General features: G+C 32.8%; 1 protein-coding gene across 1 annotated transcript; it reads right to left on the bottom strand.

Moving 5' to 3' along the window:
* Positions 1-615: 615 nt before the first annotated feature.
* LOC114315674 (calcineurin B-like protein 3) lies at positions 616-7,905 on the bottom strand. The gene is made up of 10 exons (XM_028262289.2): positions 7,715-7,905; positions 5,876-5,950; positions 5,642-5,796; positions 5,280-5,362; positions 5,029-5,088; positions 4,506-4,614; positions 4,339-4,391; positions 2,936-3,016; positions 1,469-1,581; positions 616-930 (listed from the first exon to the last, which is right to left on the bottom strand). The coding sequence occupies exons 3-10, from the start codon at positions 5,763-5,765 to the stop codon at positions 873-875; spliced, it is 681 nt and encodes a 226-aa protein (XP_028118090.1). The 5' UTR covers positions 5,766-5,796; positions 5,876-5,950; positions 7,715-7,905; the 3' UTR covers positions 616-872.
* Positions 7,906-14,519: the final 6,614 nt, after the last annotated feature.

Raw genomic sequence — 14,519 nt, 5'->3', positions numbered from 1 at the left:
ACTCCCATCGAGGGAGTGAGGCTTTCAACCTGACCTAGGACGTTTGGGTAGAGCGGTGTTTGCCAAGCCGAGCCTTTTTTTTTTTTTTTTGTGCAATTAAAAAAGAAAACTCTCTTAAATGCCTAGCTGGTATGGGAGAGACCATTTTTTTTTTTTTTTTTTTTTTTTTTTAATATTTTGTTTTATGGAACAAAATGAAGAAACAGATCAGTCACGCCCATGGCTTTCGGCAAACCAGTGGAAACAACTCCCGTTGAGGGGTGTTTGCCAAGCTGGTATGGGAGAGACCATTCTTTTCCTTTTCTTTTCTTTTTTTTTTTTAATTTTATTTTATGGAACAGAACAAAGAAACAAATAAGTCACGCCCGCAAACCAGTGGAAACGACTCCCATCGAGGGAGTGAGGCTTTCAACCTAACCAGTGACGTTCGGGTAGAGCGGTGTTTGCCAAGCTGAGACTTTTTTTTATTTACAATTAAAAAAGATAACTCTCTTATATGTGTAGTTGGTATGGAAGGGACCATTCTTTTTCTTTTTCTTTTTCTTTTTTTTCTTTATTTTTTTTAATTTTATTTTATGGAACAGAATGAAGAAACAGATCAGTGGCTCAGCAAAGTTCAAGCAAAAATAACATTTATTCAAAAAGACATGTATGTCTATCCACTAAAATCAAACAACCCAACCAGAAAGCTTGACAAAAAAATAAAAAAAACCAACGCAACCGCCAAATAATAAACGTACACAACCTGCAATCTTTGTGAAAATAACAAATACAATTCCCTTTTGGTCCCTATCACAAGCAAAAGAGCTGCATTGTTATGAACTAAACCAATAATAATAACAAAAATCAAAACCTAAAATGCAGAACTGGAATCATGTATCTTCAACCCTCGAATGGAATACAAAGCTCGGGAATGTAGTGGTGATGTCCCTGTTCAAAGAAAATTAAACAAATGTAAGCACATGATGTAAATTATGATGTAAATAATTTCAAATGTCTTCACGTCTCAAAAAGTCCATGGACGACTTGACTAGTTTCTTAGACTAGTACTCAAACACCTCTGTTATGAAATAAATACTTATTTGATGTGGGAAAGAAAGAACTGAATGTTGATGAAAGGAAAAACAAACTAAAGAACTCAAAATTTGAAATAAAAAATATGGATAGTTGCGTAGGGGTAATTAAGGTATGAAAAAAATGTGTGACATAACTTGAAAACATGTTTTCACTTGTGTGCTAATAGAATGGACAAGTTACGAAATCAATTACATGCTTTATGCTACTCTTAGGACATGTCTTTATAATATAAAGAAGATAATTCATAGATCTAATCAGCTCACACAACATACACTCAAAACCTTTTAGCTATGAATCAATGTTTGTATTCATATTAACACAAAAAGAAAATCTACAGATATCAAACTAATAAGAATTGGAGAAAGACAATTGAAATTAATTTGCAGCTTACTTGAGGTATTGAAGGGTCATATTCTTTAGAAGGGATGGATGACGCAGAACAAGATTTCTCCACTCTTCCTTGTCAATCTTCCCATCATGTTTTGTATCGGCTTCCTCAAAGGTCTGAAAAAATGCCCCAAAAAACAACAATTTTTTTTTTAGAAAGTGAATCTTTGAGAACAAATAAAGAACACTCTTATATGAATGCTAAAACTTCAAACACAACCAATGATCAAAACGGAATCATTTTGGAAACTTACGCGAAATGAGGAAAAAACATTTGTAAATTGTTTGGAAACAAAAATAAAAACCGATATAAATGTTAATATATTCTCAATAATTAAATAATTGAGGTCTATGAACAAATTTGCGGTAACAAAGAAAGAAACAAATAGAAATAAGCATTGTAGAATATTCTTAATCGGTATCAAAAAACTGATTGGGATTTCAGTATTCCAATAAAGTTTCATTTTGGTCTCCTACAAAACAAAAACATTAATGGGTGTTTGGGAGTAGTTAGATTGGGTGTATGCCTAACATTTGGCATAAATGCACAAAGTGGTTGTCCTCAGACTTGAACCCATCACCTCAAGGTTAGTAGGCCAAGGTAAAAACCACCAGACTGAACCAGTGGTTACCCCAATTTTGAGTTGTTCCCACTTAAATGCAATTTTCCCAAAATTAAATATCAGAAACTAGCACCCATTATTTTATGCATGACTCATATTTGACTATTCATATTGCCATTGGTAGGTTGCTTAAAATGCCACATCTGGTTATGTAAGGTGGTGGTTGTAAAACCATGGGAGCTTCAATTGGCAATTTAATCCTCAAAAAGTAGGTTTAACAAGAGAAATGCAGCAGAAAATATTTCTATTAACTACTAGTTGTCTTTATGTTGGGGGGGGGGGGGGGGGGGGGAAGGGAAACAAACAAACAAACAAAACAACAAAAAAGAAAGAATGACAGAAGATGAATAAAGCACTTTTAGAGTAAATTACCTCCTTATAGAAAATTACACCCTAGTTTAACTGCTTGATTTTAGAAACAGAGTGTACAAAGAGCGTAACAAAATAAATTTGAACCCGTATGACTAGTAGGAGAAAACAACCAAGATAAAAAAAATTATTTTGTTAAACAAACAAACAAACAAAACAACAAAAAAGAAAGAATGACAGAAGATGAATAAAGCACTTTTAAAGTAAATTACCTCCTTATAGAACATTACACCCTAGTTTAACTGCTTGATTTTAGAAACAGAGTGTACAAAGAGTGTAACAAAATAAATTTGAACCCGTATGACTAGTAGGAGAAAAGAACCAAGATAAAAAAAATTAAATTAAATTAAAAATGAAAAGGATGAGAATGAGGAAAACAAGGCACATACTATTACATTAGATATGGATGCCTAGAGCTAATTAAAGTCATATATATGAAAAATAGATGTTACTTTAATTAACTCAGGTTAAGGGAGCACCTTGTCAATGATGCTCTCTATAACATCATCTGAAAGGTTCATACCAGATTCTGCAAGAGTTGCCACTACCATTTGCTTCACCTACATTTCAGAAGTCGATTAAAAATCTAAAACACTGAAAAAATATGACAGATATTAAAGACAAATAACATGAACTATACTGTGTCACATCTTTCTTATTGAAGCTAAATCTACGAAAAGGGAACAAAGAGGAAGACCATTAAACCAAATGCCTTAACATCTAGTATTCAGCCATAGTATGCCCAACACCAAAGTATATTAGCGAACTATAATTCCTTTCCATTGGCTTAGCTCAAACAAGAATTGCTCTAGCGCAAAATCACTCACATGAGAGTGACGTATGTTTATTCTATGTCACTCAAATTATTGGCCAACATAAAAAGTCGACACCCACTAGGTCCATAATGGTCTAATGCCTTCTCTGAATTATTTTCCTCTTGTACACCTTTTCTATTTCATTCAATCTTTGTTGCAAAGTAAACTTTCAACAAAACAACTAGTAAAAATACAACGATCACTTTATCCATTCAACCTACAGTTCCTTCATTGTTTTTAAGGTTCCAACCCAATAATAAAGAAATACAGCTTAGAAGAACATTTGAGAATATATTCCCATCCAACAATGGTAGTTCATATTTTGGCTTTATAGTTTCTTACCTTAGTTGATATTTTTCTGTGTACGTATTGTCCCTATGTGAATTGTGCTCCATGGAAAAAAAACACATTGTGTCTTAGCACAAGGAAAAGTTACTGAAACTTAAACAGCAAAGCAAACTTTTTTCAGCAATGCCTCTCAAGTCAAGTCACGGTTTATGGATTTTTCATGGGATAAGATATTGGTATCTATTAGCAATTCATATAATTCACTAGACCAAATAAGAAAACAATAGAGTAGATTTCAGTGATCATAGAGTATTAATTAATTAAGACCAGTAATAAAGAAATACAGCTTAGAAGAACGTTTGAGAATATATTCCCACCCAACAATGGTAGTTCATATTTTGGTTTATAGTTTCTTACCTTAGTTGATATTTTTCTGTGAACGTATTGTCCCTATGTGAATTGTGCTCCATGGAAAAAAAACACATTGTGTCTTAGCACATGGAAAAGTTACTGAAACTTAAACAGCAAAGCAAACTTTTTTCAGCAATGCCTCTCAAGTCAAGTCACAGTTTATGGATTTTTCATGGGATAAGATATTGGTATCTATTAGCAATTCATATAATTCACTAGACCAAATAAGAAAACAATAGAGTAGATTTCAGTGATCATAGAGTATTAATTAAGACCAGTGAAAATAATGGAAGCCATCACAGCCTATGGAAAGTCCAAATTTAATTAATTTAGGTCTCAAAACAGTTCATGATAATGCAAGTAGTTACCTCTTGCCTCTCAATAAAACCTTGCTGCTTGAGATCGTACAGTTGAAACGAAACTGCAACACAAAATTATTGGTGTAATGAAAATGCAAAGTAGAAATTTCAGATTAAATGAACTACAACAAAAAATTCCCATCATCATAGCAATATTGTAGAGTATTCTAGCATACACTCAATCTTATCATCGATAGGGGCGTTCGGATGAAATACAGAGAGTGCGCGGGCAAATTCTTCAAAGCCTAGGATGCCATTATGTTTTGTGTCAAACAAGTCAAATACCTGAAATTATTAAAAAATTAGGATGAGAATAGCTTTAGAAGATTTAGCATATTTGTTCTGAAGCATCTATAAACTATATATCAACATAATGATGAGTGATTCCAACATAATTCACATTTCAACATAGAAATACACAAATATTTCTATATTCCTAGTCTGCAGCTTTTAAAACAGGCACAAACACACAAATAAACATGCATCTATATATGACTGTGCTTATACCTACATATATAATATGCATGTTTTTTTTTTTTTATCACTAACAAAGTCTGTGTATGGAAAAGTTCATAATTCATGGTGCTCTAAAAAATGCTGTGCAAGAAAAAGAACACATGAAAACTAGTTTAAGAGAATGTCTAGTTAAGGTGAGCATTAACAAAGCAACAAGAATAATAGTAGTCAAAAATAAAATACCCGATCAGCAAACAGGCTCTCTTTTTTGTTCGTCTTAAATAACGCCAATTGAAACTCTTCCTGCAATATTATATAGAAAGAAAGCATTCAAGAAACAAGAGTTAGATTGTGGAGAGGTAACAACACATTGACACAAGAAAATACAAAGAATAGCATCAAATTCATGGTTATTAAGAGCAGTACTACAATAGCATATCATCTTAACATGTTAAAAAATGCAACAATAATTTTCCACAAAGATATAGACGAACCTTGTTGATTAAACCGTCATCAATTACTGCACTGCTAATCTTCTTAAATAGTTCATAAAGAGCCTCTATTTCACTTACGCTAACTGCATCCAATCCAAGTAGAAAATCACAATCTTCATGAGCAGAGTTTGGTTGCTTTTTCATTATAGGAAATAAAAAGACAAATAATTAGAATCATGAGTACATTACAAAGCTAGTTGAATCAGACAACAAGTATACTAACTACCATCATTTCTTTTTGTTCTGAAAATTTTACTTTTGATAGGTATAGGTGGACAATATGTTGACCATCACAGCGATATGAATTTCCAAAATTCCAAAAAATAAATACAAAATCAAGACGGTATGGGCCAGTAGCATACACACTGTCTCCCTTGCAAGAAATTCAGGATCTTCGAGGTCTCTGGATTGTCTATACAACTCAAGATCACAGCAGCGAAGTAGGGAAGCACACAAATGCTTAACCCTGTCTAAGCACTGCGACATGGTAATGCTTGCACATCAAAACACTCCATACCTGTTCAAAACAAAATGTTAAAACATTTTTCCGTAGCTAATTTCATTCCAACAAGGACAATTTATGAAATAGAAATAACCTTTTGACCATTTCCTGTTACTGTCAAGGAAACCCAAATGTAGAGGATTGTAGAGACTGGTGCAGTTTCCTATATCTGTGTTTAGAAATGAAATTAGGATGGCTGTTACAACCTGAACGTATACCTATGCATGTAGATATACAAACAATTATAAATGACAACTTAAAATTTTGAAGAAAAGCCCAAGAAAGGTAACCAATTTTCCAACTTTCAAGAGATTGGAAACCATATTTCATTTTTCCTTTTTCCCCTCGTAAGTGAATGGAAACAAATATTTAATCACTTCTCATCTAGGTTTCGCATAAACATCGAAATACAAGCTGCCGATGGCTATAGCATATAAGAAAGGCATGATGGACAACTTTACGACTATGCCCTGAAGTAAACGATGAACATTATTTTTTAAGACATATCTGTCGAAAAAAAGGGAAAGAGGACTTTCCCTCCTCCTTTCATCCCATTTTTGAAAGGAAGAAATATGGTGGGTCTAGGAGGAAGGTCCTCTTCCTTTCCTTTCCTTTCCTTTCCTTTCCCTTCCCTTCTCCTTCTCCTTCTCCTTCCTAACAAACAAGAAAAAACATATGAATCCCTCCCCGTGTTTCCTTCCTCTAATTCTTCCTCCCTACCAAAGTAAGTATAAAACCATGAAGAAGCTTATAAACTAGTGCAGCCTCAAGAACTGCATCCAAATTGTTGCTTCAAATTCTTTAAGAACAAAAACTCATTTCAATTTAACTATTTCAAATGATAATTTTTTTTATTTTCATTTTATCTGTATAATTGTAGTATCACATTGCTACAGTATGTTGGAAGCTACGATAAAATTCCGAAATAATTATATAAAAAATCAATATCAGCGGCGCCTACTTGATTAGTAAATGCACTCCAACTACTCAAGTAATCACTAAATACACACAAGACACACTCGAGTTTGAGCACTAATATGATGATCAACGAGCAGGCAGCCTAGTCAAATTGAGAGTTAAAAATAAAAATTAAAAAATAGATTCTGCAGCCAGATGTTGATTTCCAGTGGCAACTCATCAGCAACAACAACAACAAAAATTTCCAAAACAAATGAGATAAAGCTTGGACTTTCCAAACCCAATACTCTGATTATTCAAATGATTGTAGAGTCCAATCATTAAACCTACAAAGTTTCATTCTTAAATGACACTTAGGTGGCGAAATCTTATATTTAGCTTATGTTCTTCATACAACAAGATTTGTATATTGCAAGCCGGCATGAAAAAAAACAGTACCTCACCTCAGCCCAAAACAATCTCATAGTATCCATTATTTAACTACCCAAACTCCATTATAAAGTATGCAATTTTAAATTGTAAATAATAGTATATTAAAATTACAGGATCTACGCTCCAAATCCTTTTTCAACAGGTAATATCAACCCAACTCAGAACCAAACCAATTGAAAACCCAACAAAATTATGCAGCTATCACAACAATAATCCACTGAATTTTGCTCCAATAACCAAACCCAATATTCATAAAACCTAAATTTAAATAAAAATTATACAAACATGAAGAAAAACAAAGATCTTGACATACAAAACCACCCCCAATCTGAAATTCAACTATTCCAAATTCACAAATTGAATGATAAGTAAGAGAACATGCAGTGATTCAATGAGAAATTCAACGAATCTTCGAGGGTTCGGATCAAATTGAATGGTTATTATGATTTGATAGATCTGGTAATTGTCGAGGTTGAATCTCCGAATACTTCGATTCCAAAAACAGTAAGACGATTTGTGTATATATATATATATATATATATAAACAGTACGGAAGATTGAGATGTGGATATAAAAAGCAAACCTTTACATATACAGAAAACAAAAAAGCTTAGATGAGTTTGAGATTGTGCAAACGTCTCTCCTTGGTGATTATATATATATATGTAACTCTGGTAGAGAGAGAATTCTTTACGCAGCTGATGACTGAAAGCGGAGAGAGAGAGAGAGAGAGAAAATAAAATTGAACTGCTAAGTTTGAAAATAAATATAAATAAATAAGAATATTAATTTTAGTTTTTTTTAAAAAAAATATTAAATCGGTGGTATTTTAAAAAATTAGTTACAAATTCATGTTAAATTTTATAAATATTTATAATTAAAATCATAAATTTTTTTTTTATGAATACGTAATTTTTTTTAAACTTCCTTTTTTTTTTTTTTTTTTTTTTACTGTTTTGTTTCCAGTGTTTTTCTATATTATAAATTAGGTGAAATTTATTTATTTTTTAATTCATCTCAATTAAACGATTTTTAAAATTAATTTTTGTAAGGTTTTTTCAATAAATTTGAATTATTTTTTTAGCGAAAATATTGACCTTGCTTGGTTTGTATCTAGAGAACTAATTTTTGAGAAAAAATCTTAAAAATTTGTTTGAATAAATTTGAATTATTTTGTTTTTTTTTAGTAAAAATGTTGACCTTGTTTGGTTTGCAGCTAGAGATGGGCTTGTTTGGTTTGTTTTTCAGAAAAATTTTTGGGAAAAATTCTCTACAAACAAATTTTTAAGAGTAATCAAACCAAATAAATTTTTAAAAAAAAAAATCAAAATTTTTTTTGGTTACCTACTTTCCAAAATCACACTCTCTCTCGTACACATCAAATCAATCACTTTTTTTAAAACTCTCTCCCCAAAATAATTTTTCAAAACTATTTCTGAAAAAAAGCAAACAAAACAAGTTTTCGTACTTTTTATCTCAAAAACTACTCTACAAACACAAACCAAACAATTTTTGAAAAAAAATCTCAAAAATTTTTTGATTAAAAAATTTTGAAAAAAAAGTTTCAAAATCACTTTTCTATTTACCACACATCAATCAATTTTTTTTTCTCTCTCTCCTTTTCCTCTCTTTTTCTCTTATCTTACTCATTAATCAATCATTTTTTTTTATACTCATTTATTCAATGTATAAAAAAAATTAAATCATTCAAAATTCTAAAATTATTCTCAAAATATACAGTCAAATAAATTTTTAAATTTTATAATCTCTTTTTAAAAAATTATTTTTCAAAATTATTAAACTAAAAATGGTCATTGTTTACAAAATGATTTCCAAAACTTATTGCAGAATAGACACATAAGGTGGCATACGAATCTCAGACATCTGTGGGCCCTTCCCTCTTGTCTATTCTCTGATTAAATATGTAAATCAATAATGTATATGTAGCACAGCTCTTTTAATTCATGATGTGACATAATAAAATTGTATTAAAATCATAATTAGAGGTTTCTTTGAAAAGTGATTATTTTAATATTTTTTTAAATTTTTTATTTAAAATATAAAGTGAAATTAAAATATGAGCAAATCACATTTATCTCTCTTGAGATTTCTGACAAATATAGGACTTTCCTTGTGGTTTGAATAATTACAGTAACATCCCCTTCTTTACTTGACAATATCAAGATTCCCTCTGCTGTCAAAAATCACCAAACGGTGTTACTTTTTTCATAAGAAATTACCTTATTGCCCTTCCTTTTAAAATATTAAAAAATATTTTTGAATTGGAGGATAGGTTTGGAAGAAATAAACAGTGTTTGAAACAGTATTTTTGGATTTATTTTTTTTAAATATTAAAAAATGTTTTTTAAAAAATTATTATTTTATTTTAAATATACAATTTTTATTTAAATATTTTATTTATTTTGTAAATATTTTAATATTTTAATTTTAATATTTTAAACTTAAAACTCAATTCAAATTATTTTCAAACCTCATAACCAACCACATAACTCAACACTCTACACTACTTTCAAAACTCTACACTCAAATCGTAACCAAACGCATAACAAAAAAATTAAAATATTTAAAAATATATTTATAAAATAAAATAAAATATTTAAAATAAAAATTATATATTTAAAAATATAATTAAAATTTTAAATTTTTTTAATATTTAAAAAATATATTTAATATAAGTTTGTATTTTTTTAAGTTTGTGTTTCGTTATGAGTTTTGAAAATAATTTTTGAATTAAGTTTTGAGTTGTGTATTTAGTTAAAACTCTATGAGTTTTGAAAAGATTTTTGAAATTTTTTAATTGAAATTGTGATTCTAAAAGACAACCAAACATGTTTCTAAATTTTTTTTTTTTTTGGAACATGTTTTTACACAACACTCAATTTAAAAAATATTTTCAAAACTCATAACCAAACACAAACTTAAAACTCTTTTCAAAATTCAAAATTCTTTTCAAAACTCAAAACTAAACTTTTTCAAAAATTCTATTTTAAAAGAATTTTTTTTTCAAAAAAATTTATTTTATTTTAAAATTATTTTTAGAATCATGATTTGAGTTTGGAGTCATATTTTGAGTTATAAGTTTTGAAAAGAAAAAATTTGTTTGGTTATAAATTTTGAAATTTTTTGAATTTATTTTTTTAGGATAAATATTTTATGTTTTAAATATTTATTTATTTATTTTAATGTGCATTATATTTCATATATCTATGTGTTGTATTTTTTTTTATATACCCCATGAGGTTTGAATACGAATCGCCCGTGTAGTTTTGAAAATTACATTCCACTCTCCAAGGTTTCTAATTTCATAACAAATCGCCCATTTTATTAATAAATTATCAAGTCAAGTAATAGTTTTTAATTATGTTAAAAATATATTTTAATTAATAATTTAGATAATTTTATTATTGTATAGGAGAGCAATTATGAATTTTATTTTTTTAGTTAATTTTGTTAAATAAAAAATTCTAATAAAGGAGTATTTGCAATTTTTTAAATCACAAGGACAATCTGTATTTTAAGCAAATCTCAGGAGGTAAATTTGTAATTTACCCTAAGCTTAAATTTTTTTTGTAAGAAACTGAAAATTTAGTTATCATACTATTATGAATTGTAAAAAAAAAAAAAAATTCACATAACTTCTACCACTTTCGAGCTAAACAAAACTTTATTTTTTATTTTTTATTTTTTATTTTTTTCCATTTCTTTCACTTTCTTTCATTTTCATCAAAACCAAATTCAGCCTAAAGTACTTTGACGAGGATAATGCTTAATTGTATGGAGCATATAGACCATAACCATGCAAAGCAAGTGTCCCGTGTGATTATTCACTTTTTCTACTTAGGCATCATATTAGCGTTTCCTACTTATGTTATATATAAATATTTGTGTAATATATAAATAAATAAAGTAAAAATTTTATTTCTTTAATTGTGGTAACATAGAAATTTAAAGCAGCAATTATTAATAGTTATTATTTTGTGAATTACTTGGCAAGTAATTATGTAATCACAATGATACATAGATTCTGATTATTGAACTAATAATATTAGTGATTTGTGCAAATCTTCTCTAAGAAAAAATAAAAAAGATTTGAGTAATTTGTTAATCAACAATGATTCATCTCACTAAAAACACCACCACTAATAGCACTAATGCATTAAAAAAGTAAAAAAAAAAAAAAAACAACTCCAAGACCAAAACATCACATCATTAATGACGGGACCCACTGCCACCTAATTAGTGGGAGCACTAATTAGTGCTCCCAAGCATTTTTCTTTGTTAATTGAACCGTTCTTGCTTTTTATGGGTTAAGTTGATTTGATTTTAGCATCGGTTCTGTTCAGTTTTGAGTCCAAAAATTAAAGAAGAAACCAAATTGATTTATGTTGTGTTTGATTGAGAGATTTGAGGAGGGATTTGAAAAGGGAAATGTAAAAAGGTATGTGAAATGTGAAAAAACATATTTATATTTTACCTAATTTCACACACCCTTTCACTTTTCCTTTTTAAATCCCTTCTCAAATTTCTCAATCAAATATAGCGTTAGTGACTAAAAATCAACCAAAAATTAAAGCTTTATATATATCGTGATGTATGAGCAGAAATAAAATATGATTGTAATTGTCACATGGGGGAAAAAACTGAATGTAGATGAAGGGGGCTGGGGAATTGAAGAAATAAAAAATTTAGGTTTGTTTGGGATGTATGTTGATTTTTTGACTTTTTTTAACTTGGGATAAAAAAGTCTTTGTTTGATTTCAAGACATAAATGATGGGATTGGATATTATTGGGTGTTTTGAAAAGTTGGTAAAAAATTGATTTTTTTAGCTTTTTGGCTTTTTTGGCGACTTTTTGGTTTAAAAAACTGATTTTTTTAACTTGTTGCCAAAAGACTCCTATATATTCTATGTTTGCAAAAAAAAATTTAGAGAGGATATAATATACTATGTGAGAGGGTAATTTTTGAGAAAAATTAGGCCGAGCTTCGAGTTGGGCTTTGGGGCCCAAAACGCAAAGGACTAAGTAAAAAGGCCGTAATGGATGCTCCGGCCCAAGGAGGTGAGATTACTCCGTCTCAAGAAGAGATAGTTGCGTCGGCCCAAGGAAGAGTAAAGCTACTCCGGTCCGGAGGCAACTCGGAGTTAGGCCGGTCTCAGAGTTAGTCCGGTCGCAGTATGTTCTGGGAAGGCCGGTTTCGGAATTAGTCCGGTCGTGACTTACAATGGTTAGGTCGGTCAGAAGTTGTTACTTGGAAGTTTGATCTAAGCACACCAAGGTTGAACAGGGGCAGCCGAAGTAAGGAGTTAGAGGAGAAGACCGAGCTAAGGATAGTTCGGCCCTCTGTGGCTCGGTATGGCCAATTTTACTTCGGTCAAATGGAAGTTCGGCCATAAAGAAAACCATCCCACTTGATTTAAGCAGTGGGGGAGGGTGTAAAAGGATAAGCATTATCCTTAGGAGAATAAATCCTAGGAGGACTCTGCATGGAGAAGTACAAGTCCTACTAGGATTGTGCCACGGGAAACTTATAAAAGCTCACAAGCATCACCTTGGAGGAGGTAATTGAACACAATTCTTTCTGAGAACATAGAGCTTTGTCTATTTGTCAAGCTTACTGACTTAGGCATCGGAGAGGTTTCCGGCACACACCCGCCGGCTAGCTCACGTTTGTGTTTTCAGGTGATAAAGCGACGTCGTACGGAGGAGCGTGGACTTGGTCAACAGGATTATACGAGGAGAATTATTTCCTCCCCGTACAATTGGCGCCGTCTGTGGGAAGAACAGACAAGAACAAAACCTCTTGACTAAGCTTCTCCTTTTCTCATTCAATGGCACACATTGAAGACTTGCCGCAGTCCGCCGTCGACGGACTAACTCCAGAGGGGGGCGCAAGGCGTGAAGGATTACCTTCTGTCTCTCCCATGGCGGACTTGGAGCCCCAAAGACATACCTCCAGGAGGGATGCTAGGGGAAGACAGACTCACAGCCCCCGTCAATCCCATTCTCAGAGTCCTGACAGGCAAAGGAGGAGGATTGATCCTCAAACCCTGGAAGATCGCGTGAAGGAACAAGATGAACTAATTCGAAAGATGGCGGCGGACATGGAGGCTTTGAAACACCAGATGAAGACTAAAGATGTGGCGACAGGAGAGGGGCGCAAGCACAAGACGCCCCCTCGCCACTCAGAGAATCGTAGTAGGAATACTACACTCTCCCAAGGAGAGAGCAGAAGCCTCAGGACAGGCGACACTCACTCCTTATCTTCAAGGACTCGTCACTCCAGGTCTGAGAGGACGAGATCCGAAAGATCATACACGGAAGGAAGCACGTATTGGCCTTCACATTCACACCAAACCAGATCCAGACAAACAGAGCTACCCAGGTCATCCGACTTACGAACCGTGCTAGAAGAAAAAGCACGATGCAAGGAGGATGCCAGGACAAGGGATCCACACCGAGTTTCGGCCTTACAACGGTTGGCTCCTCGGACGCATGGAAGCGTCGAGGTTGGAATGCCAATACCGCGACCGGCCTACGAACCAACGGACAAGGCATTGGCGAGACTACAGACTTCGCCGTTTATCCCAGCAATCGAAAACGCGCCCCTACCATCAGGCTTCCTTCAGCCGAAATTCAATACATATGAAGGGAAGACGGACCCGTATTCACACTTGAGCCACTTTCGCCAAGTCATGGCTGTGTACAGGCGAAACGAGGCCCTAATGTGCATACTCTTCCCGTCAAGTTTGGGCGACCTAGGCTTGACTTGGTTCGAAAAGCTCCCAGAGGGCAGCATAGCCTCCTGGGCCCAATTGGCAGAAGCGTTCGTAACGAGGTTTCGGACAAATACTAAAACACCGGTGGAGATAGACCAGTTACTCTCCATCGACATGGGAGAAAAAGAGACCCTCAGATCTTACAACAGTCGCTACTGGGAAACATTCAACCAGATTGGAGACTGCCCCACCAATCTAGCCATTGCGCAATATAAAAGAGGCCTACCAGTAGGGAACAGACTAAGGGATTCGATTACCATGACGCCACCCCTCACCATGGAGGCCCTGATGGAAAGAGTGCATCAGCACATCAGGGTAAAAGAGGATAGCGCACGTGCAAAAGTAAAAACTAGTGCAACCACGGTACCAGAAAAGAAGGCCTCAGCAAAGGTCAATACAGTAGATAGGCAGAACAAAAACGGGCGTGGCAGACGAGATAACGGAGAAGACCCAGACAAAAGATGGTTGAGAATCCGCACTGCCATAACAACGGTATTCAAAAAACCAATATATCAGATTCTGAGCGAAATAAAAGACGAGCCATTTGTCAAGTGGCCAGCCAAGCTAGGGGAAGCTCAGAAGAATTACGA

The sequence above is a fragment of the Camellia sinensis genome, chromosome 7, assembly GCF_055761805.1.
Source record: "Camellia sinensis isolate YWXY chromosome 7, ASM5576180v1, whole genome shotgun sequence".
Taxonomy (NCBI): domain Eukaryota; kingdom Viridiplantae; phylum Streptophyta; class Magnoliopsida; order Ericales; family Theaceae; genus Camellia; species Camellia sinensis.
The sequence above is the reverse complement of the archived record's forward strand: the minus strand, read 5'-3'. Positions and strand labels throughout refer to the sequence as shown.